Source organism: Enhydra lutris, unplaced genomic scaffold (assembly GCF_002288905.1).
Source record: "Enhydra lutris kenyoni isolate GAN:26980312 unplaced genomic scaffold, ASM228890v2 scaffoldscaffold3, whole genome shotgun sequence".
In the NCBI taxonomy this organism is placed as follows: domain Eukaryota; kingdom Metazoa; phylum Chordata; class Mammalia; order Carnivora; family Mustelidae; genus Enhydra; species Enhydra lutris.
Window position 1 is genome coordinate 45985343 of NW_019154087.1, and position 24342 is coordinate 46009684.

At 40.9% G+C, this 24342-nt stretch overlaps 1 protein-coding gene across 1 annotated transcript in view; it reads right to left on the reverse strand.

Annotated features, from left to right (window-relative positions):
* Positions 1 to 254: 254 nt before the first annotated feature.
* LOC111157779 (dachsous cadherin-related 2) overlaps positions 255 to 24342 on the reverse strand; it is a 264672-nt gene continuing 240584 nt past the window's right edge. The window contains exons 15-20 of the mRNA XM_022519410.1: positions 22068 to 22279; positions 17477 to 17628; positions 8116 to 8246; positions 6018 to 6304; positions 4988 to 5120; positions 255 to 2875 (exon numbers count right to left, since the gene is read on the reverse strand). Of these exons, the coding sequence (XP_022375118.1) occupies positions 255 to 2875; positions 4988 to 5120; positions 6018 to 6304; positions 8116 to 8246; positions 17477 to 17628; positions 22068 to 22279 (3536 nt within the window). The remainder of the gene's footprint in view (positions 2876 to 4987; positions 5121 to 6017; positions 6305 to 8115; positions 8247 to 17476; positions 17629 to 22067; positions 22280 to 24342) is intronic.

The window sequence follows — 24342 nt, forward strand, 5'->3', positions numbered from 1 at the left end:
TGGCGTCCTCAGAAAACCAAATAGGATAGAATATACACTATTTTATATACAAACTTGAGTCCTGAGAGTAAAACATAAAGGTTGAAAGAGAGGGGTAACTTCTCATTAAGGCTGGCAGAACTTTGAGAAACTTAAATGAGGAGATTCTGAAAACCCTGACTTCATTTTAACCAATCTCAAAGAGCTAGCTTAAGAAATGTCTTGCTCAACCATTCATGACCAATGGTAAGTGGGTGCTTGACATCACAATCAGGTTATATTTGAACTTCGTCTTTTGCTTTAAGTTCACGGCATGTACCACTCGGATGTGTTCCCAACGATTCCCCACTTGACAACCGTGGGGTCATGGCAGGGGTCTGTGTAGTCAGCAGGAAAACAGATGGAGGAAAGCTGGGAGTCATGGCTTCAGGCAGAGAACTGAGATGGTAGGGAAGTGGGGAGTGTGGGTATCTGTGAAGCACTTGCCCTGGGGTTCTGGCTGGCATCCTTGGTGGAACTGCTTTAATCCCGGGCTGGGCTATTGCAGTAATCAAAGGTGGTGGGAAAGCCAAAGGCTTCTCTTTAAGAATGTCAGGTGTCTGTAAATGATCGTCCTTTAATTTTGCAATATCGTTAAATACCGAGGCAAGAGGTTGGAACTTGGGTTCCCAGCTGAGGAGATAATCCCAGTGGTAGTTGCCTCTCACATTGTGATTAGAGGTTCTCTGGGTGGGAAGAGCCACACACCTTGCTTCTCGATCATCTGAAATCAAAACGGACTCTCTCCTGACATCAGCCTGGATATTCTCTTTTATCTCTGTCTTCTTTAGTGTCTGGGGTAACATGTTATTTGGAACACAGGTTGTGCCACAGCCTTCCCGATCTTCTTCGTCAAATGCATGGCTGCTTTCTGCTGGTTCAGCAGTGACCACCACATCAGTTTCTTCAGACAAGCAGGAGAGCTGGTCCGAGTCCCTAGGGATTCCAGAGTCCGGGACCCTGGACTCGCGGTCACTGAGAGCTGAGCCAGCATCCTTTCTGTAAGGATGCTCATTTATCCTCTGGATTTCCTTATCTTCTGCAGTCTCTCCTTCCACAGAGCAGTGGCCACTGGAGTTTGAGTGCCTGTACAGATTCACGATGTCCTTTTCCATGATACTTATTAAGCTCAGCCATTCAGGCAGGGTGTCTGCCGGCACCACCTCGTTACTACCCTCCTTAGTTTTCTGGAAGGGCTTGAGCATGCTGCCCTCTGTGGTCAGTCCCAAGCTGATATCTAAGGAGGACGATGTTTTCTTTTCTTCGTAATTGTTTGCTGCATCTTTTTGTTTATGTTTTAAAATCAATACAATTAGAATGAAGATGAGTATCAGAAACACTAAAAAGGAGACTGTGAGGCTGACTGAAAAGCCATAGCCTGATACTCCTGAGAGTTGTCCTTCTGAGAAAGAAGACATGTTCACGAAAACCATACAGACTGCAAACCTGGAGTCCGCTTTGGGGCTACGAGCAATGATTCTCATTTCAATGGCGTCTCGTTCACGGAACTGACTTCTTATTAGGGGAGGTGCTCCAGTCAAATAGATATTTCCATTCGTTTTATTCACTAAAAAGAAAGGAGATGGTGTCTCCAGCAAGTACAGCACAATTCCATCGACACCCGCGTCTTCATCGGATGCTTCCACTCTGCCAATCAGCTGTCTCACTTTATTCTTCTCTGGAAGGTTGAAAAAATACTTATCTTGAGTAAACACAGGTTCAAACTCATCTATCCCTTCAATATCCAGCCAAACCGTTAACGTGGCTGTTGAGTCACCTTTGTCTTTTGCCTGAACTGTGAGGCAGTATTTATTGTCATTTTCATAGTCAAGGACTTGCTGAGTGTGAATATCCCCTGTCAAAGGGTCAATGAGGAAGGGATCATGGTCACGAGGCCTCCCATGAGTGACCAAACAGGGCGATAACACAGAATAGGTCAGTTCTCCATACGGGCCTGCATCAAAATCCAAAGCATTTACAGAACATACGGTGGAGAGAACAGGCACATTTTCAGGAACAACACAGTTTGAGCTTGAGAACATAAACTGAGGTGCATGGTCATTATCATCCTGGACATTGATAAACACAAACGCAAAAGAAGAATGCTTCTTTTCTTCATCTGAAGCTTGAACAGTTACAGTGAATTTTGTCGTTTCTTCATAATCCAGAGGTTTAATCAAATAAAGAACTCCAGTTTTTTCTTCCAAGTGAAAATGCCCCTTCTCATTTCCAGAGATGATGTGGTAGGTGATTTCTGCATGCAAACCCACATCACGGTCATTCGCAGAGACCACAGTGATGTGACTCCCCAGAGGGGTACTTTCCCTGACATGGGTATGATATTTCAGACTGTTAAATTTGGGAGGATTATCATTGACATCAAGTACTTCTATTGCCACAGTGGCTGTGGAGCTCAATGGAGGGAAGCCACGGTCAGATGCGAGAATGACAAGCTTATGATTGGCAGCTGTTTCTCTATCCAGACTCTGAAGCAATACCAGGTAACCAACTTGCTTATAAGGATATTCCGAATGAATGAAACTAGTTTCCACATGGAAATTGTTCTGTGAGTTACCACTGATGATGGAATAATCAACATGTGTGTTTTCACGGGTCCAGTCACGGTCAATGGTTGAAAATGTGACAAGTGTGCCTCCAATTTGAGCATCTTCCCTCAAGCTGAGATTATAATATTCTATAGCAAACTCAGGAGCATAATTGTTCATATCTTGTATTTTTACCTCTACTAAGGTAAGAGCCCTCAGGTCAGGAATTCCACCATCACTGGCCTCCACAAGAAACTGAATTGTTGATTTTTTGTCCAGAAGTAATATGGGATTGATAGTAAATATTGTGCCTGAAAAACAAGACATAGCATTTTAATGCTATGAGATTAAATTTTCCGGACCCAGGTTGTCAGCAAACATTTATCAAATATTTACTAATGTGTTTAGTTATTTGCCAGATGTGTTATTTAAGTTACAATCAATAGTAAATCCAAATAGGAATTTTAAATTTTTATAGTTATGCTTTTGTAACACTTCAGATCCAGAAATAATACTCCTGACATTCACTCTATTAAATATATGTGTCACTTGAAGATGACTTTGCTGAAAATGTCTCTTAGCTTTATTTTTGTATAATAAGCTGCCCCATTAGCATTTTTTAAAGAAAACGTATTCTTATTTGAAAAATCTGTATGCTATTCTACTATCATAGACACATGTATAGAGACATTCTAACATAAAGATATTGATTCTGGAAATACTGGTTGACATTCACTCTAGTCAAATGAAGGTAGTATATATGATAATACTGAGTTACAGCTATTGCTTAATTATGGAGGTGTCGTTCCTAAAGCTCTTCGTTAATTCAGCAAGTGGATTTCCCTTAAATGAAAAACATTTAATACATTTTATTATTTTTAAATATAGAAATACGTAATCAGAGTCTCACCATGAACTAAGTTGATCTGATAACATTTAATGTTTTTTTAAAGATGTATTTATTTTTAGAGAGAGAGGGAGAAGGGAGGGGGAGGGGCAGAAGGGGAGAAAATCTCAAGCAGATTCCACACGGAGCACGGAGCATTATGTGGGCTCGATCTCATGACTATAAGATTGTGACTTGAGCTGAAATCAAGAGTTGTACTCTTAACTGACTGTACCCCCCAGGTGACCCCATTTAATGTTTTAAAAACATTTGAATCAATATCTCATTGCAAAGCTTGTTAATAATGCATGTTAATAATGCATGTTGCTAGGTTAATTTAAGTGCTCAGAGTGACCACCTCACACACTCTGATGGGCTGTGGCTAGGAGAGCAGTTGATGTCATACATCTCCCACCCCCGACCCTCCAAAAAAGAAAGGGAGGACAAAAAAAGAGCCAAATGTCTGAAATGTTTCTATCTATATATTAGCATTCACACACAGGCTGTGTGGCAACATGACCTATTTCTCCCTTTTGGAACACTCCATGGGCCTCCTACCAGTATTCTGTGATTAAATTCTTCTTTGGGGAAATCCTGAGGTAATTTTTTAAAATTAAGATATAATTAACATATAATATTGTGTTAGTTTCAGGTGTTCAGCCTAGTGATTTGCTATCTATATATATTGCAAAGTGATCCCCACAGTAAGTCTACTTACCATCCGTCGTCCTAAGGTTCATTTTTAAATCAGCTCTCACTTATGAAATAATGCAATGGTATGCAGAGATGGGGAACACATGGTGTAATAGGTCCCAGGCCCTATTCTTTTCTAGAGTGTGCTCTGCTAGTGACAATGTTTTGCTAATCATAATATCATATCAAATTTAACTTTTACTATCTATCCATTGGTATGCTTTCTCTATGCAGTTCTTAAGTGTTCTAATCTGAAATCACTTGTCTAAGTGCATTTCATCACCACAATGACTTGCTTTCTGATAAAAATATAAAGACACTTGGAAGCCATCAAATAAACTGGAATGCCACAATAATTGTTCTCAGTAGAGATGCTTGAATAGTTTTCTGTTCAATTTTTCTGTCCTTATTGACTGTATTATGCTATTATTGAACTTAATGTACTTGGCTTGGAAAAAAAACTTCCACGCTCCTGTAACATGGAGTCCTCAGTACTAAATGAATCCCTTTGCCTTCATTTTGATGCTTTTTGAGACCCAGGATAATTACCTAAACTGTCCTTGGTTGGACTGATAAGCTGGGTGTTTACTACATCGGGGTCTCTGAAGTTCTGTGCATTTGTGAGCATGTAATTTTGCTTTCCAGCCATTGAGATGTTGGAGAAGAGAAATAACACCAGGATTTGCTACCACAGCATTCAATGTGAAGAGAAATAAGAAGGGTGGCATCTATAATTCCAGGGGGGTGAGGTGGAAACATTTCAGGAGCATTTGGAAAAGATTATTTCAGGCTTCTACCTTGTATCTCAAACCTACGAACACTAAAGCCACAATAAATAACTCACCATTCTTTGGATCGATTGAAAATTCCTTAGAAGAGGAAAGGATTCTGTAAGAAATGTTCTCATTGCTTTCTAGGTCAGTGGCTGCCACGGTCAGCACTGAGTACCCCAGAGGCACTGATTCAGGAACAGTAACCTGAAGGAAAAAGAGAGAAAGGAGCCTTGTGCTTACAGCCTAGAGATATTCTCATGAACAGGGCCAGAAAATAAAACCATTGCATTCATTTTACTTATGGAAAACACACATAGTAATTTATAGAGTTGATATATTGAAACATTATTTCGTAGTCCCAGATTCAGAAAAACAAAGTTAAAAATTTTTCATTTAGTTTTGGTTTTTATTATGGAAAAGAAATCCATCTAAATTAGTTCTGCCTGGTAGAGGATAGTTAATAAGACCACTACTGCAGTATTACATACAGAGGATCATTACCTAGTTTAGTTTCCCTTCTGTGTTTATGCTGAACCTGTGCATTCGCTACATTCAGAAGTCTCGAAGCCCATTTCCAAGTCCTTAGTTGAAGGCTATTATTGTCCTGACTTTCATAAACATACACTAAGTTCTAAAAAAATAAAATTTCCACTTTACAATTTTGTTCATGATTTGTTTCTGCAAAATTTTTATCAGTATATTCCAAAAATATGCCAAGGAAAGAAAGAGTTTTCCCAAATTAAGTGCTGATAATCCCGACCACCATATTGTCTGATACCTTTGCAAATATTAGGCCAGTTCTGATTACTATGGACAGCTGGACTCCAATCTCTACAAACTAAAAACAAACAAAAAAAAGATGCTATACATCTGTAAGAAACTGAAATGAATGAGCTCTTTCATTCCATATGTACCTACCACAGCTCCAGAATATTGAATATACAACCCTCAGCATCAACTAAGGCACTAAAACCTGTGGTTACTGACTGCCTAAATCAGTCTGTAAACACTGGTTGACAACACAGTCTGTCAACACTGTTAGAGTATTCCCTATTCTTTTCTACTTTGGCTACGCTTTCAGCATCTCCTGAGGCCCTTTACCTGGTAAGAATCTTGAGAAAATACAGGTGGGTTATCATTGACATCCGCCACACGGACAGTGAGCATTCCCTCTGTTTCATGCACAGTATCCGAAATTTGGATGAACAGCTCATATTCAGTAACTTCTTCGAAATCCAGCGTTTTCACTAGCACCACTGCTCCAGTATTCCGATCAATAGCAAACTTGGTTCCAGAATTACTGTCTTTGGCAAAATTGAAGATGAAAGCTGGATTCAAGTCCACATCATGAACTGATATCTGAGTCACAACGGCACCAGGCAAAGAATCTGCAATAATCATGACCAATGTCAGCCTCCATTAAAATCTGTCCTTTGAAACACTTTTCTTTAATAGTTCCATCCAAACATTTTAACTTCAAGTCCAACATGATTTGCTGTTTCTTGGCATGATTTCTAATACAAAGCTCATTACGAGCTGAACAAAAACTCTGAAGAATTTATGAGCCCAATAAAGTGAAAATTTACCACTGGGTAGGGAATTGAGGAGGTAGGGTATATTCGATTTTTATATTGCATTTTTTATCATATGCATGCAACACCATTCTAGGACCAAAAAACATTCTGAGGCACTTATTTCTCTTGTGTAGTTTCCGTATTAAAATAATATATTCATGGAGGATATGGGTGGGAAGAAGGTTATTACTCAAAACATTAATACAAAGCATACAATTTTGAAACAAGCAAAATTTAAATGACAATATGTGTATAAGTTAGAAATACTTGGTTCCTTATACTTATTTTTGTAAACTTACTGCACTTGGGGTGGCACAGACTATGGAAATTTATCAAAACTATCCAGACTATGGAAAGACAAAGTATACATCATGCTAGTGATAAAAGTAAATCTCTAATATTATTTACCACCCCAAAATCACAAAACAGATGGCATACTAAATGCCTAACCTACTACATGTGTTCTTTAGTCTGAACTTCATAAAAGGACCCTCGTTTTTAAGCTTACAAGTATGGGTACAGGTGGAAAGAAGATGTTAAGATACTCAGAACAGTTTCCCTATATATGAGACTCATGTAATTTTCATATTTCAGGCTTGAACATTCTGGATGCATCAACCACTCCTTTGCCCTATTCAGTATATGTTTTGATCTTTGCCCTTTGTTCTTGTGATGTGTTTATATTGAGAACATTGTTGCATTTTGATGCTAAGGCACCATGGTTAAGAACAGTACCTTCAATAAAAGCAAATGGAAGTATATCAAATGAGTGAGAACCAGAACTGGAGAATTTTTTCTTTGTAGAATATTTTAGAGTATTTGTAGGTATCCCTATACATCTACAAATATATGCCTCTGTGAGTGGCAATTTGTTTGGAAACTGAACACCCTAAAATCTTAGAAACATCTTAGGAATAAGCTGGGTACTGAGAGTGAAAGGAAATAGGCAAGAGAGGGGCCAACACTTTTTACAAATTTCAATGATAGAGTTGGGTTGGATTTACCAGCACAGCCACTGACTGTGGACAAACCTTGGGATTGCAGACGATGGAGTCACAGAGCCCAGGGACCCAATTGGGACTCATTAGCATACTGTGTAAAATTTTGAATTTTCTACCTCTACCGTTAATGTGATTAAAATTTTTCTGTAAATGCTGAAGTTGAGTTTACACTAGAGGAAAGCAATGACTTTGCAATGAGCATCCCTTCACTCATTACTTGCCAGTCGTATACCGCAAAGACCGACAGAATTATCAGTCTAAGGATGTTGCTTCTTCTCAGACGAGCTTTAGAATGATCACCATAGTCAACAAAGTATGCTTGTTGATGGAGTACATTTTGTTTTTGAGAACTATCGGTATACACAAAAGCAGCTGTGTGGAATGACAGGTTGAGTCTGGGGAACCAGCCTCCTAAGGCTTAAAGGCAAGTCCCAGCCTCAACATTTAACGTCTTTAACATCTGATATTTAACTTCTGGCCATCCATTTTCTATTCTGTAAGATGAAGACAGAAGCTGTCCATGTTACATGGTTTGTAAGGATTAGTACTCATATTGAACAGAACGCCTGTCTGGTAGATGATATTATACAAGATAACACCATGATTCCAAATCGGCATACTTACTCTCTGCAATTTCCACTGCTTCAGAGGAGAGAAAAGCCGGGGCATTGTCATTTATATCAGTCACCTGTATCTTGATCACACTTGTACCAGAAAGCCTGGGTACCCCTTTGTCTGTGGCTTGCACAATCAAGCTGGTTTGGAAAAGAAACAAGAAACGTAATCCATCATCCAGAGAATTCGAAAAGCAACATACGTATCAAATATCCCATTGAAAACTAAAAAATGAGCTGATTAGCTACTTTTATTTCTTCCCCTAGCTTCTACTAAATGGTATCATTTAAAAATTTATCTCATCAGAATGGTAACCTGGGCATGCCTAGGTGGCTCAGTTGGTTGGTTAAGCAGCTGCCTTCGGCTCAGGTCATGATCCCAGAGTCCTAGAATCAAGCCCCGTGTCTGGCTCCCTACTCAGCAGGGAGTCTGCTTCTCTTGCTGCTTCCCTGGCCCCCCACCCTGCCCACCAGCTTGTGCTCTTTCTCTCACTCACTCACTCTCGCTTTCAAATAAATAAATAAAATCTTTTTTAAAAAAGTATGGTAACCATGAGAGACTATGGACCCTGAAAAACTATCTGAGGGTTTTAAAGGGGCGAGGGGTGGGAGGTTGGGGGAGCCAGGTGGTGGGTATTAAGGAGGGCACATATTGCATGGAGCACTGGGTTTGGTGCAAAAACAATGAATTTTGTTACGCTGAAAAGAAATTAAAAAATTGAGATTTTTTAAATAATTTTTTTAATTTATTTTCAGCATAACAGTATTCATTGTTTTTTGTACCACACCCAGTGCTCCATGCAGTCCGTGCCCTCTCTAATACCCACCACCTGGTTCCCTCAAACTCCCACCCCCCCACCTCTTCAAACCCTTCAGATTGTTTTTCAGAGTCCATAGTCTCTCATTGTTCACCTCCCCTTCCAATTTTCCCCAACTGCCTTCTCCTAACTCCCCATGTCCTCCATGCTATTTGTTTAAAAAAAAAAAAGTATGGTAGCCTGAAATTTATTTATTTTTGACGGGTTTAGAGCATCAAATCCAGCAAGACACCAAGGGGTCATGTGGCATTTAAAACAAATGAGCGATTTCTGGAGACAAACTGTAGAATTTAGTCCTTTCCTACCAAGGACAACCTAAAAAGTACAAACACCAATACCCATTCTTTGGATAAGTAGATGGCCTCCACCCTACCATGCATGGCCTGGATATTACTATATATTTCCATTTTACTGTACAACAAAAGATAAAGCCATGAAGAGATTGCTTTGTATTGATATTCTTTTTAGATCCAAACTCAAAATCAATAGAAACTGTAGAATTAAGAGAGGATATTGCATGATTAATACAGATACAAAATGAATGATTGGCTAGAACTATAGAGTAGGGGGAAAGGCCATGATCTGAAAGAATTTACATGCAGTGATTTTATCTCTCTTGGATGATGGTACAACTATCTCTAGCAACTAAATTCAAAACCTTCTTAGTGTCTTCAACTTCTCCATTTCTGTCACTAACCTTCCAAAACCCAAGTCATTGTGAGTCTTACAGATTTCTCCTTTTAATTACACTTGGACCAGTGTTCCCAACCATTTCAGTCCTGCCTTCAGAGCCTCAGATAGGCTGATCAACCGTCCTGCTTTGCCCGGTTCTGAAGGGTTTCCTGGGACATGGGACTTTCTAAGGTTTTTTGTTTTTGTTTTTAAACCAGGACAGTCCTGGGCAAACCAAGATAAGTTAGTCTCTGTAACCTCATCCTCTCATCATCTTGACCTGGAATGTTCCATCTTCATTATATCCTTTCCCATCTGGAATATTTGTTCACCAATCTCCCTACTGCAAGTCTCATCTGTACCTATTGATCCCCCCACCCACCCTACCCCACCATCACAACTCAACTGCTCCATCCAACATCCTGAATTGAAAACCGGACTTCCCTATTGAAAACTTATCCTTGGCTCTTCATGTCCATAAGAGGCAGTCCAGGCCTTGAGCTACATGACCTCCAATGACTTGGCTTTCCCTGGAATCCTTGTCCCTATACTACCCTCTTGATCTTCCAAAGCTTCACATCTCTGGAAGCTCTCCCTGACTTCCAGTCTGTTCTGATGCCACTTTCTCAATCCCACAGAACACTGTATGTTCTTCTGACACAGCAGTCATCACCCTTTGTTCTTACGGACTATCTGCCTCTCCTGTAAGTCTCTTGAGGTCAGGTGAGTTATCTTACTTGATTTAAAAAAAAAAATACATGCTGAGGGATGGTTTCTCAAGATTTGTCTGAAATTATGATGTATTATATGGCAGAACCAGGATTTAAGTCCAGGTCTTAGTTAACTGGAAAACCTGTGCTCTACAGTCTGAGTTCCAGTATGTATTTTCAACATGTCTCTCTTACATGCATCTATCATGCCCTAATGTATAACCATTAGCTTTCCACTCCCCTCTAAACACTACAATGACATGAGTTGTCCATCAGAAGACAATCTTTACCTCATAAGTGGTTTTAGTCTTAGCCCATGGTTGATAGTACCTTTTAAGAAACTGAGTCTTGGAATTTGACACATTTCTACTTTCTTTTTCCTTAGCTTACCTGAGGAGTGGTCAATCTTTCCAATTTTACATTTTAAATTGATATAAAATAAGCATCAACTCTTTCTTGGCTTAAATCTCACTTAATAGCAAATAATCCCTGTTTATATACTGTTCATGGAGCACACAGGCTGCCTTCTACGCTATCAGAGCTGGGACATCAGTAAAACCACTACTCGAATTTCACACTTCTGAGTTTAGTATTCATTCCCTATGGGAAGTTTGTTTTGTTAGCATGAACATAAGTCAGGTACATATGGAAATATTTTACTAAAAATAAACAAATCATAACAGTCTCTGCCTCTGCAGCCTGCCCCTCCCCAGTGTCATACTAAAAGCTCGGCCAGGTCATCAAAGTTGTGGGTCTGTCAATTCTACTATAGCTGCAATCACCCTGATTTTTGCAGCGGTACAGTGTCAGGGGTTCTAAGTCAACTTAAAATGATGAGCTTAAGGCAGCTGAAATATATATGCCTAACTCAACTATATTCATATATGAACATATGAATATAGAATTACATGTTCTATATATATATGAATATATATATGCTAATTCAACTTAAAAAATTGAGAATCTTTAATACAGAGGAAAATGTACAATTCAGTTTCAAAATAAAAAGACAAGTAAACAGTTCCTCAATAGCTTGAGGAAGAGATGAAAAATTAGGAAGGCAGATCCACCAAGATTCTACACTTAACTTCTGTGAGACCTCAAGTTTTCTATGATGGCTCCTTGGCAGTCTTTGTAAAACTATTGGTTGTAACCAGTCCAACTGGCTCCAGGTTTCAGAATAGCTGCCCTGATTAGTACATCAACGGAGATTATAAATGAAATTGACCAGATTTAGAACTGGCCCATTCTAATTCAGAGTATATTTCTCCTATTCGACCAACCACAGGAAACTTCTTTTATCACCTTAAACTTTTATCACCTTAAACTTTAGTCAGTATCCTTTCTGATTGCCTTAATAAATACCAAAGGTGGAAGGGGACTTTTCTTTTTTTTTTTTTTAAGATTTTATTTATTTGACAGAGAGAGATCACAAGTAGAGAGAGAGAGAGAGAGGGAGAGAGAGGAGGAAGCAGGTTCCCTGCCTAGCAGAGAGCCCGATGTGGGACTCGATCCCAGGACCCCGAGATCATGACCTAAGCCGAAGGCAGAGGCTTAACCCACTGAGCCACCCAGGCAGCCCGGAAAGGGATTTTTCAAAACTTCCTCTCAACAATATCTGAAATGTCTACCCAGAATTACATGTTCTTTCTGAATTTCTAAGACAAACAAAAATATCATCTAACATCAGAAACACCTATGAAGAGCTATGATTGCTGGTTAAAACTACACAGGTTTTATCTCTTCTTCCTCCTGAGATTCTACAATAATGAGACCAGAAGAATTTAAAATAAGGTATATGTACATAAGGCTAACAGAAAATGGGAGACGATTTTGGTGGGTAGAGGTGAGAAGTTTCAACAAATTTCTGGAAAATGCAAGCAGATTTGGGAGTGGTTACAGATCAGTGGGTAACAGGAAACCACAGACTGAAATACATTTGGATAAGAATGAGTGGGGAATGGATTTGCCCCCACATAACCAAAGACAGATATAAGACATGGCAAGGGGTGGGGTGAGATATTGAACTAAAAATAGCTTGACAATTATTTTAAACTCAAAAGACAGAACAATCAATTCCCCTTGCCCATTGCTCTTCATTCCCAGGCAAAACACTGTCTGATGTTAATCCTCAGAGTAATTAATATTGAGGGTCTGCCCCTGGAGAAATGAAAGCCCCTCCCAAAGGAAAAAAAAAAAAAGAAATCTCTATACTCCCCTCCCAAAGGAAAAAAAAAAAAGAAATCTCTATACTGCCATTTGTCTGTCGTTCTGCAGAGTAGTCAACTTCTTCTCTGGTCAACAGCTCTGCCAGCCCATCAGGGATTCTGATGACTTTGCTATTGCCTCACTCAGAACCGAGGATCGTTAGTTACTTACAGAAAGCCTCCAACATGAAAAAGAAGTGCAGAACCAACAAGGAAAAAAATAAATCCAAGAGAAACAGAGATCTTAAAACAACAAAAGAAAATATAAAAACACTTCTAATTAATGTCCTCAGAGGCTATCAGAAGGCAATGCAGGCACAAAACAAAAACGAGATGCTATGGAAAAGCAGAAAGATCAAGAAAGAGCTTGTGGAAATACAAGATCTCCTCAGCTCCTTAAAATAAGGAACACTTCTAGTGGATTCTAATCCAAACACACTTTGAAACCTTTTTCTTTTATGTAGTCCAACCTCTCCCTGTGGTTTCCATGACCATCTCTTCCAGGTTCTATTCCTTTTATTCCCTCAACATATTCCATTGGCTTCTACTTGTCCGGTTGATCCTCAAGTAGTGATAATCCCCCCAGTTCTCACCTTGTGGAATTTCCCTAGGTAATTCCATTTTACATATTTTCCCTGGATGAATCTGAAATCTAAATCTTGGATGAAGACCTCTTTCCCAGGCTCCAGATCAGTATTTTAATTGCCTAAGGAATGTCTGAACTTCTGTTCTTGCACTAGCCCTTGAAGCTCAAAATGCCCAGAAAAAAAATCTCAATCCCGATCCCCATTCCAACAGCAATTCCGATTCCTGCCTTTCCTATGAAGAAATTTTCTATATCTTTCCTTGTTGGATAAATCTGACTATTGACCATGTTCCTATGGACTCCATACCCGAATCAATTAGTAACTATGTTCCCTCCTTCCATCCCCCACTGCTTCATCTTCATTAGCAGACCTTTCACAGCCTTCATCTAGTTTAACTAATCTGTCTGACGCTGGTCCTCTGTTTAGCAATGCATCTGTTACCAGATGTCTTTTAAAAATAAAGATCTTAACATGCACTCAATTGCTTCGACTTTTATATGGCTTACCAAATCAAGTGCAATTTCCATTCTATGGCATATAAAGTCCCTCAAAACTTGCCTGCAACCTACCAGCCTCTTTTTTTGTTGTTGTTGGTTTGTTTTGTTTTGCAGATCATCATGAGTTTGCTTCCAGTTTTACTAAGGTATGACTGACATACACCACTGTGTAAGTTTAAGGTATATAACAATGATTGGACTTACAAATATTGTGAAATTATCATCACAATAAGTTGACATCTATCATTTCATACAGATACAAAGAGAGAAATGATTTTTTCTTGTGATGAAAGCTCTTAAAACTACTCTTTTTTTTTTAAGATTTTATGTATTTATTTGAAATAGAGAGCGAGAGAGCGTATGAGCAGGGGAACAGAGGGAGAGGAAGAAGCAGACTCCCTGGTGAGCAGGGAGCCTGATGTGGGGCCCGATCGCAGGATTCTGGGGTCGTGACCCAACCCGAAGGCAGATGCCTAACACACTGAGCCACCCAGGTGCCCCTTAAAACTACTCTCTTACCAAATCTCAACTATACCACACTGCAGTGTTAATGATGTCTTCGTGTTGTAGATTACATCTCCAGCATTTATTTGTCTTATAACTGAAACTTTGTATCTTTGGCCATGTTCCTCCTATTCCTCCACAACCCCAGCCTCTTTTTCATTACCCCACACTCAGGTGCTTCTCAGGTGCACTGTACTACTTGTTACTTCCAAATGCACCTTATAAATACTTTTGAGTACCAAGGACTTTCCTGCTTTGAGCCCAAAAGTTTTTATTCTTTTCATGGAGAGTCAACAGAACGGGGCTGCATTGCCAGCTCTGCTATTGATGAGTCATGTATTTTGGAAAAGATAATGAACATCTCAGCCAACTTTCTACCTTGTATACAGAACTGTTTCTCAGTATTTCTCTCATGGTCATAATGAGCTATCAGTAGAGAGTGAGTTTAGCATTGCTCCTGGCAACAAATGCTCTTTGAACTTGAATATTAATGTTACAGAAATTGAATATTTAAAGCTTTAACTCTTAGTTGCCTAAAGTTTTTCTTTCCTGTTTCATGTTTCATAAAGACACAGATAGGCCCTTGGCAGATACATTCACAGTATACAACAGGAAGCCCTACTAGGACCACTCACATGGGCAAGAGTCCCATCACTTCTCCCATTTACTAGCTGTGTGTTCTTGGCAAAGAGCTTTAGCCTCTGAACTTTAATTTCCTCTTTCTGTAAATCTTAATCTGTTATGAGAATTCAACATATAAAGCAGCTCTATAAATGGCAACTACTGTGATTATTAATATGCAGCCTGCCATGGGCTATAATGGTGCTTGATTTTTGAGTTCCCTAAACACAACAACACTTGCATGAGTCTCTACATCCCTGGCCTCACACTGAGTAAACAGTTTTTAAAATTCAGAAATGTCAGTCAGATAGAACTTAAGGCCTATTTTAGAGTTGGGTATCACCTCCCCACTGAGTTTTCTTACATGTGCCTTTAAAATGTGGTCTAAAGATTATCAAATTTTTATTTCTAGTGTATTGACTATAATCAGAACTTAAAATATCTTTACCCCCCTCATTTTATATTGTAAAACAGAGGGTTAGAATTGGGAATATTTTCTTCAATTGGACAAAATAGCAATCCTTCAAAAGTAAAGTTAAAAGCAGAATGATACCATTTCCCAAGCGTCCCCAATGATGAAGGGGACTAGGAGACAATCATCCTGTATTTCCCACTGCTTGAAATATTAGGAAAAACACTAAAGAGAAGAGAAGCCACAAGGGAGTGGAGGAAGGGGAGAACGTGAATAGGCAGGACATTTAAAATATTTCCTTGTCTTGGTGCTGGTGGAGACTGTGTGTGTGTGTGTGTGTGTGTGTGTGTGTGTGTGTTTGTCTCTGTATCTCTCTGTGGCAGTGTGTGTAGAGTTAAAATTCTCTCAGCTCCTGCTTCTCTCCCTCACGGGGAATTGGAGAGAGGCACTTTTAAATATGGGGACCAATTCAGATGTTGGGAACACTGAAACAGTGACGCAAATAGGAAAAAGCTTAAAAGAGTCCGGTTTAATTGTTAATTAGGCTCCACTGAGTAAGAAGAACATTAGGACAGAAAGCCATTATAATCCGGAAGTGCTTAGTTCCTGGAACGCAGCAGACCTCTGATAATCTCTGAATTTGTAACCACTCAGGTGGGACTAGGCTGAGACTGACGTGCAGTCAACTACTAGAGAGAAAAAGGGCTTTCTGCTTAAGGTGGCTGAAGAAACAATGTTTCTGCAATAGGTTTTAACATATTTAGGCAGCCGGTTTTAATATATTCATACAATAAGCATCATAACCATTGATTACATTAAAATATTACCCAAGAAAAATCCTACTCGTTAATACAGGGTAAGGTCTTAAACTTTTAAAATGCTTTTGAAGTCATATTTTGAAATATATTAAACAAAAAGAACGAAACAGAACACTTTGTAGAGCCGGGAAGGTTTTCAGAGGTTAATTAATCCAGTCCGCCCTGTCACAGATCCCACTGCAATTGACTCTCGCCGCTCAGCCCCACGCATCTACTGCCCTTTCTTCATTAAACATGAAAACAGTCTGGCCTGAGAGAACGCTGGCACTCAGGTCTCTTGCCTGCCTGCTTTTCCCCTATGTAGAAGCTCTGCTCTGTAGCTCGTACAGTGGAAACAGGGTGAGTCCACATCAGAACACTGGGGCCTGAGCCTCTGTTGGGTCACTAAATGGATCTGGGTCCTGTATCTGTTGTCTTAGCAGAGGAGGAGGGAATGCCTAACTCGGCTTCCTCAGAAGATGACCGGAAGGATTAAAGGTGCCACTGAATGTGCAAGGCCTTTTGGAAGAACATACAAAAACAGGACACAAATATATGGAAATGCAAACTGAAAAAGCCAAGCCTCTGACCCCAGGTTCTCCCGCAACCACTTCTCCAGAGACAGACAAGGTGGAGTTGCTTAGGTTTTCTTCCAGAAGTAATCCCAGTGTATGGGTGGCCTTGACTCCAACAGGCCTGAAAAATAAATCCCGTAGTGCGTGGACCTTGTTGTTTCCCCACCTCGCCCCTACAGCTAGGGCTCTCTCCTCAGGGGCCCTCACAGAGAAACCACGTTCTCTCGTCAAAGGGTGGTGGTAGTCGATGGAAGGCTGGGCCACCATATTTGAAGTAATCCCCGCTCCCGGATATGTTTCGTTCCTTAGAGTCTTTTCCTCTTTCTTTTACAGACCATGATGCTATAAATACATCTGTATGTATAGCTAGACTTCTGTAGTGCTGACTTTTTAAAATAACTGGAAGACCTGCAACACCACTGTTCTCTGTCTTGTAGAATTCCACATACTTCTGGACACCTTAAACTCTAGACAAAATATATTTAGTGTTGAATGTGTGCTTCAACAGATCATTCCTGTCAGAACACGGTAGTGCAATAAGGACCTGATGACAAGGTTGTACTTTTGTCCACGAAACTGAGTAAAGAATTAAAAAGAGAAATGTCACTCAGACTTCACTATTTTTAAAAACAAGAACAAACAGTTGCAGAGTGGTCTGTTGTTCAGTAGGCATTTTGCAAATACTGTCCTTTTTTATGTCTCTCATTTAGTACTTAATAGCATCAAAAACTCATAGAAGCTAAGAACTACAAGGGCCCCTAATGTTCTAGTGTAGTCACCTTTTCCAAATAGCAAATACTTCCTAAGACTCTTTTAGTGTATGGAAAGAGTGACCATACGCTGGATCAAAGGGCAACACATTTTACAACAAAGCTTACACAGCAGAAAGGCTTGGCCAAAGCAATAGTTTATAACAATTTTGTCCGAAACAAACAGAATACAGAGCGAATGGATCTGAATCTGGGACAGACCTGTAGTAGCTGGTGAGCTCGTAATCTAGAACTGCGTTTGCTGTGACCACACCACTCCACGCGTCAATGTGGAATGCTTCCCCTTGGTTGCCGGAGACAATGGAGTACTCAATCAGGCCGTTCATCCCACTGTCCGGGTCTGTAGCAAATACCTGTGAGGAAGCCACTCTTCTGTTAGATAAGGACTGACTCTGTGAGATGGGTTAAGACTCTTTTTCAGACAAATGTACGATGAAAGAATCACGGATTTTGCCAAACACCCTTTAGAAACAATGACCAGAGGAATGGCAACAAATGACTAAGGCTTACATTTATAATATAGCAGGTAATAGGTGCACAAAGTGTTCCGCAGGCTCATTGAAAGGACTTCCAATTAACTTTCTGTAGGCATCGCGCATGTTTTGAACTAGTTTTAAGCAAGAGGCAAAAATACAGAGATACCTCAGAGATACTGCGGATTCAGTAGCAGACCACCAAAATCAAACAAATATTGTAATAAAGCAAGTCGAATGAATTTTTTTTTTTTTGTTTCCCAGGGCATATAAAAGTTTTTACACTATACTGTCGTCTATTAAGTATGCAACAGCATCACCTTATATCTAAAACAAAAACAAAAACAAAAACAAAAACAAAAAAACCCTTAATTTAAAAATACTCAATTGCTACAAAGTGCTAACCATCATCTGAGCTTTCAGCGAGTCATGACCTAAGGGTCTTGCCTTGATGTTGGTGGCTCCTGAAGACCATGGAGGTGGCTGCTGAAGGTTGGGGTGGCTTTGGCAATTTTTCAAAATAAGACAGCTGTGAAGTTTGCCACACTGATTGCCTGTTCCTTTCATGAACGACTTGTCCGTAGCGTGTGTTGCTGTTTGGTATCATTTTACCCACAGGAGAGCTTCTTTCAAAATTGGAGCTAGTCCTCTCACACCCTGCTGCTGCTGCTTTATCAACTAAGTTTATGGAATATTCTAGATCCTTTGCTCTCATTTCAAAGATTTTCGCAGCATCTTCACCAGGTATAGATTCCATCTCAAGAAACCACTGATCACCAACACCATCACAAATAGAATAATAACGAAAAAGTATGAATACTGCAGGAATTACCAAACTGAGCCACAGATACAAAGTGAGCAAATGCTCTTGGAGAAATGGTGGCAACAGACTTGCTGGATGCATTCTCGCCATAGATCTTTGATTTGTAAAAAAGAATGCAATATCTGTGAAGCGCAATAACATAAAGTACAATAAAATGAGGTACTGGACTTGAAAAAATTCTAATTCGCTTGAATAGATTTCCAACTGTATTTAGATTCATGCCAGTACCAGAAAAGAAAAGAAATCTCTATATAGTGAATGATAGTCTTTAATTTGTTCTTCCCTGCTTAAAGTATTGCCTATAAAATAGGCCATACGTGGATTTTTTTCATATCTTATTGAAAGTCTCATTTTAGAAGGATTTTTAATTAGTGAAACAGCCTAGATTTAGCATTAACAAATTTAGACCCTGATGACTTATTTAGTAAATTATCAAAGTAGTCTTGAGAATGAGACAAAAGTCTTGCATCACTCTCCATGGAGATGTATTATTCAGTCTGCATTACATTTTAATCCAAAATTAATTCTATTAGGGACACCTGGGTGGTTCAGTTGTTAAGCATCTGCCTTTGGCTCAGGTCATGATCCCAGGGTCCTGGGATCAAGTCCCATATTGGGCTCCCTACTCTGTGGGAATCCTGCTTCTCCTTCTCCCTCCCCCCTGCTTGTGTTCTCTCTCTCTCTCACTGTGTCTCTCTCTGTCAAATAAATAAATAAAATCTTTATTTTAATTTTATTTATTTATTTATTCATCAGAGAGAGAGAGATTGATGACAAGTAGGCAGCGAGGCAGGCAGAGGGGGAAGGGGAAGCAGGCTCCCTGTTGAACAGAGAGCCTGATGCGGGGCTCGATCCCAGGACCCTGAGATCATGACATGAGCCGAAGGCAGAGGCTTAACTCACTGAGCCACCCAGGTGTCCCAATAAATAAAATATTTTATAAAATCTTTTTAAAAATTAATTCTATTTGTGGTTTCAAGATCTGGCTTAAGAATAAGTTAACCGATTAATTAAAATTTTTTTTCTACTTATTTTTATCCTTTGTGCCCCTCAGCTTTGGCCTGACCTCACCTTCCCCTCATCTCTCTCCTGGATGACTGTACTAATGTCCTGATGGGTGTTTGCCTTGAACTCCCTCTGCTCTCAATCTATCCCTCATGCTGTTGCCAGATCTCAGGGGATCCTGAGTGGCCCAAGTGGGGACATCGAGGACCTCATCAGAAGGGCACACAAACCAGCTACTTGGTAAAGAAAGGCAGCTAGACACAGTTCCTCTGAAGTCACTAGGGAAAGCTACTCATGCGCATCTGGGTAGAATAAAATCCATCATGTCACCCGGGGCCATTGCTTCAAAGTGTTACTGAGAATAGGTCTCCCAAGAGGTGTAGACTGTCGGGGTTTTAGGGTGCCAGCAGCACATATCCACTATGACTAACTTAACCAGGAAAAATGTATCAGAAAGATAGTGTCTGGGTGAGCCAGAACCTGGGCCACCCAGGGGCAGAGTTTCTTTTGAGTTGTGACCACCAAGATGAGTTGGCTCTAATGCACTTCTGTGCTGGTGTCTTACCATTGAGTCTCAAATTCTGGGGAGAGAAAGCCTACAGGATCCTGAGGCAGATGACATCTGCCAGGGGACAGAGGGCACGTCACTACCTTGACTGACAATCTCAGCAAGACTGCCACTGACAGAGGATGGGCAGTTCCTGAAAGAAGTTGGCGGGGTTGTAACCAAAAGTGGGGACAACGGGCAGTGTGATAGCAAAAACAAGAACTACCATAAGCGCTAGAACTCCAGAACCTTCCCCTTTCCTGGTATCTGATGAGAACACGGGAAAATGGCAGTTCTGGTTTCCCAGAAAAAAAATTAAATAATCTAAAAATGTGAAGAACAAAGTTCATTGTATCTGCCCCTGACTCAGCCTTCTTGAAGTCTGACCTAATTTGAGGCACTGGTGGGCCAGGCTCCTGCTCACTTGTTGTACCTGGGCTTTAATGGTGTCTTCTGCCTCTTGCGTTCCACAGGGAGCATTCTAGCTCTATCCAGGTGAGCATGAACAATGAAGAGGTGCAACGCACAAGGCCAGGGTGCCAGGGTCCTCTGTCACAAAGCAGGCCCCACAGGGGACCTAGAGGCCTGTCATCCCTCCCCACCCCCACCCCCGCCCCTGCCCAAACAGGTATCACTGCGCAGAGTGATACAGATGAGGCAAGTGAATGCCCTCCCCTTCTCAGTAGCGGCTGAAACCAAAATCAAGGCAGAGCATTGCTGGAACAGACTGGCAACTGGAGTGATTAGGGGCCTGTCATACAATCTGAGTCTGCAAAGACAGCAGAGGAAATCCTAAGTATCCTGACTGTGCGGGGGGCACAGAGCCAAAACTCCAAGATGGCCGAGGGGTCTTGTCGGCACCAACAGAGGGGAATTTGTGCATCTGGAACTGGGCTGAAGGTCAAAGGATGTGTCTCTCCAGAGGCAGGTGGAGGTAGTCGAACAGTAGAGCATTGTGGGAGGGTCTCGTCCAGGAGGTATTCTAACACATCATCTGGCCCCCTGACCCCACTGACCCAGACAGGAACTGGGGTAATCATCAGGGACAGGATCACAGGAGTGGGTTAGAGAGGCCAGAGGGAATGTTCTGGTGTGCTGCTGAGTTGGGCAGGAAGGGGTTTTTATACGGACTTCCTGGGCAGATTCCCAAGAGGTTGCATGTTTCCTAATGCCCAGGTTCTTGAGGACAAAGCAGCAATTCAACTGTGAAGGGAAAGGTAGAACTGGGTCCCAGTCCTGAAGCAGGTAAGAGAGGCTATCAAGGGTGAGTGGGTCGTAGAACCTGAATAAGACTGCCTTAAAAACAGATCTTCTTTTTCCTTAGGCCTCTTTGCTGAGAAGGGGTGAGGACCGGGAACAGTGGATCTGTGTCTTTCACGTGAAATATCTGCACATTTCGAACCCAGGGAGCCCTTCCAAGGGTCCATGCCTCCATCCATGCTTGTCTCGCTGTAGCTCCATTGGGCTAGTGCCTGCTTGCCCTAGATATCCAAGTGTAAATACTGTTCTTCTGTAAAGTTTTATGCTTTTCCTCCAGGAAGAGTCTGTGTCTCCTCTTTTTCCTCATGTCATTAAATGGGCACTTCTATTTAACATGACTAATATGCATTTAAATTTTGTGCTTACTTTCCTGACTTCCCCTCTGAATTGTACCTACAATAGGCTGAGCTGATTTTTGTGCCCTTGTGGATTCCTTGGTAGTGCTGGGCAGAGTCCCTAGAGAAAGTAGGTGGGCACCAACAGCATGGGATGAAGAGAGGAAGAGTGATCTCAGAAACTCCAGACTTCCTTCGAACAAAGGTTTCATCCAGTTCTCCAAACATTTACATGCCCTAGACACATTTAATTTACTTCCTAGAAAAACGCTCTAGAAAGTTTGATGCAGACTGATGATAATTCCCATACACTCACACATACATATACACAAAAATTCATTTCTGTTACCTGTACGATGTGAGCACCGTGGAACTGGCCTTCAGACACGGACACTTTGTAAACGTTTTGCTCAAAACAGGGGATGTTATCATTCACATCTTGTATCAAGACTGCTACTTTGCTATAGGCTCTGTGCCTCCTACTTTCTGCTAAAACGATGAGTCGTACTTCTTGTCTGACTTCAAAATCAAGAAACTTGGGTTCTTTCACAGTGAGTTCTCCTATTTTGATTCCGAGGGAGAAAGAAAAATAAAATGATGCTGTACTCACTGTTTAAAAAGCTCCAAATCACCTTTCACTCGTACGCTCGCATGCTCACCTGTCCCTCAAAGTCTCCCGTTGGCTGGCCGCCCTTCCCTCCCAATTGGGCTCATTAAGAGAAAAGTTGAGAATGTGGGGATATTTGCAAGGTTCCAACATGTAGGAGGAAAGAAACTATGGAATAACCGAAATGTGGGAGCTGTCTCTGAAATCACCCTCCTCTCTCCATATTTAGTCCATCCCCATGTCTGCAAAGTCTACCTTTCAAACATCTCTTGATTCCGTCCTCCATCATCACTGCTGCTGCCCTGCTCTGAGCCACTGGCTTTTCCCACCTTGTCCCATGGCATCACTCTTCTGGTCTCCCTAGTAATCCAGTTCCCATTCTGAACTGAATCATAAAAATGGGCACTTCTCACTGTCCCGCAGAAACCCTTTCCACGGCTTTCCACAGTGATTATGATGAAGTTCGGCGTTTTTTAACCTCCATAGGTCCGACATGCTTGGGCCTCTCCTGCCTCAAGAGTCTCATTCCAGCCGTTCCACACGTTGCTCTCTGCTGTGTTCAGAACACTCATGAATGTTCTATTCCTCAGATGCTCATGTCAGAGTCACCATGCATGCTTTTCTATCTGCCTGACAGGGTCCCTACTTCTGTGCTTCCTCAGGGATCTTTCCAGACCAGTCAGCCCTTACTGTCACTGTAGTAGGCCCACAACAGAGCCACAGAGCACCAGCATGTACTGTGCTCACCTGTTTCAGACTGGCTCTTCCTCTTGTGCTAGAAGCTTACAAGGTGAGGATGGGTTCCTATCTCTTACACCAATTCGCACATCCCCAGTGCCTAGCTCAGGGCATCTGTTAATATATGTTACACCCTCATATACAAAGTATAAACAGGTTAGGGAAACTGACTCTTGGGGTTTATGCCTTGCAAGAGTTTCTCCCCCAAATTAAGAAAATTCCTCCCCTGACTTAATTTCCTTCTCGACTTTCTGTTCTTTTTGTTCTCCCTTTTACTGACAAATTTCTTACTGAATTTATTATTATTATCTTATTATGTATGTCACTCTCACTGTCAGAAATTCCATCAAATAGAGATTCACTGAATGAACACTGGTTGGGAGTTTGAGACACCTGAAATCAAGTAAAAATCCTAGCCCCAGCCCCTCAGTTTAGGTAAATTACTTGGCTCGCCTCCACGACAAATGTTACCCAGGGTAAGTCATTCAGGTTCTATGGAGCTGAGCCTCCTCTTCTGGAAAATGGGGATATTAATAATGACTTTGTAGGCTTGTGGGAAAAGTTCTCTAGTGCATATTTAGAATGTTCCTCTGCAGGAACACGATATAGATTCCAGGGTCCTACCCATGTTTCTCAGCCCTTCCACCATCATGTATGGATTTAATATCTACAAAAGCTCTGCGTTTAGAAGGAAAACATTTTAATAGCCATGTTGCTAATCAAAGTTTGATCTTCCAGTGAAAGAACCTGTGCTATTTCTGGAAATATGGCCTGGAAGCTACAGTTCTTACTGTTCTATCTGAACCAGTTTCCTCAGACCACCATTCTGATCCAAGAAAATGTCAGGCTCCTGTGTACTTACCTGGATGTTAATGGGAATCATGCACTGCCCCAGTGTTCTAACTTCAGTACTGAGGGTTTTGGGGAGATTTTTATAGCTTCTCTTCTGTTATTAAGAACAACTAAATATATTCCATATAAGGGACTCATTATACTGCAAAATGTAAAATTTCCATAAGCTCACTTTTACTTATTGTCATCAGTTATCAATCCAGAAACCCAGGTTATTTTTGCGGGTCACAGTCTGATGTGACTGACACCCCTGGCAGAAAATTTAGCATAGATACAACCACCGGTAGCTGGAAAAATCTTTGAGATGCATTTTGATGAGCTGGTACTTAAACAAGCTGGTCTCCAGAAACCTCTGCGAAACAAGGACTAAGCCAGCACCCCCAAATGGCAGAGGAGCCCCAGCCTGAGGTAGGTCCAAGCTCTCATC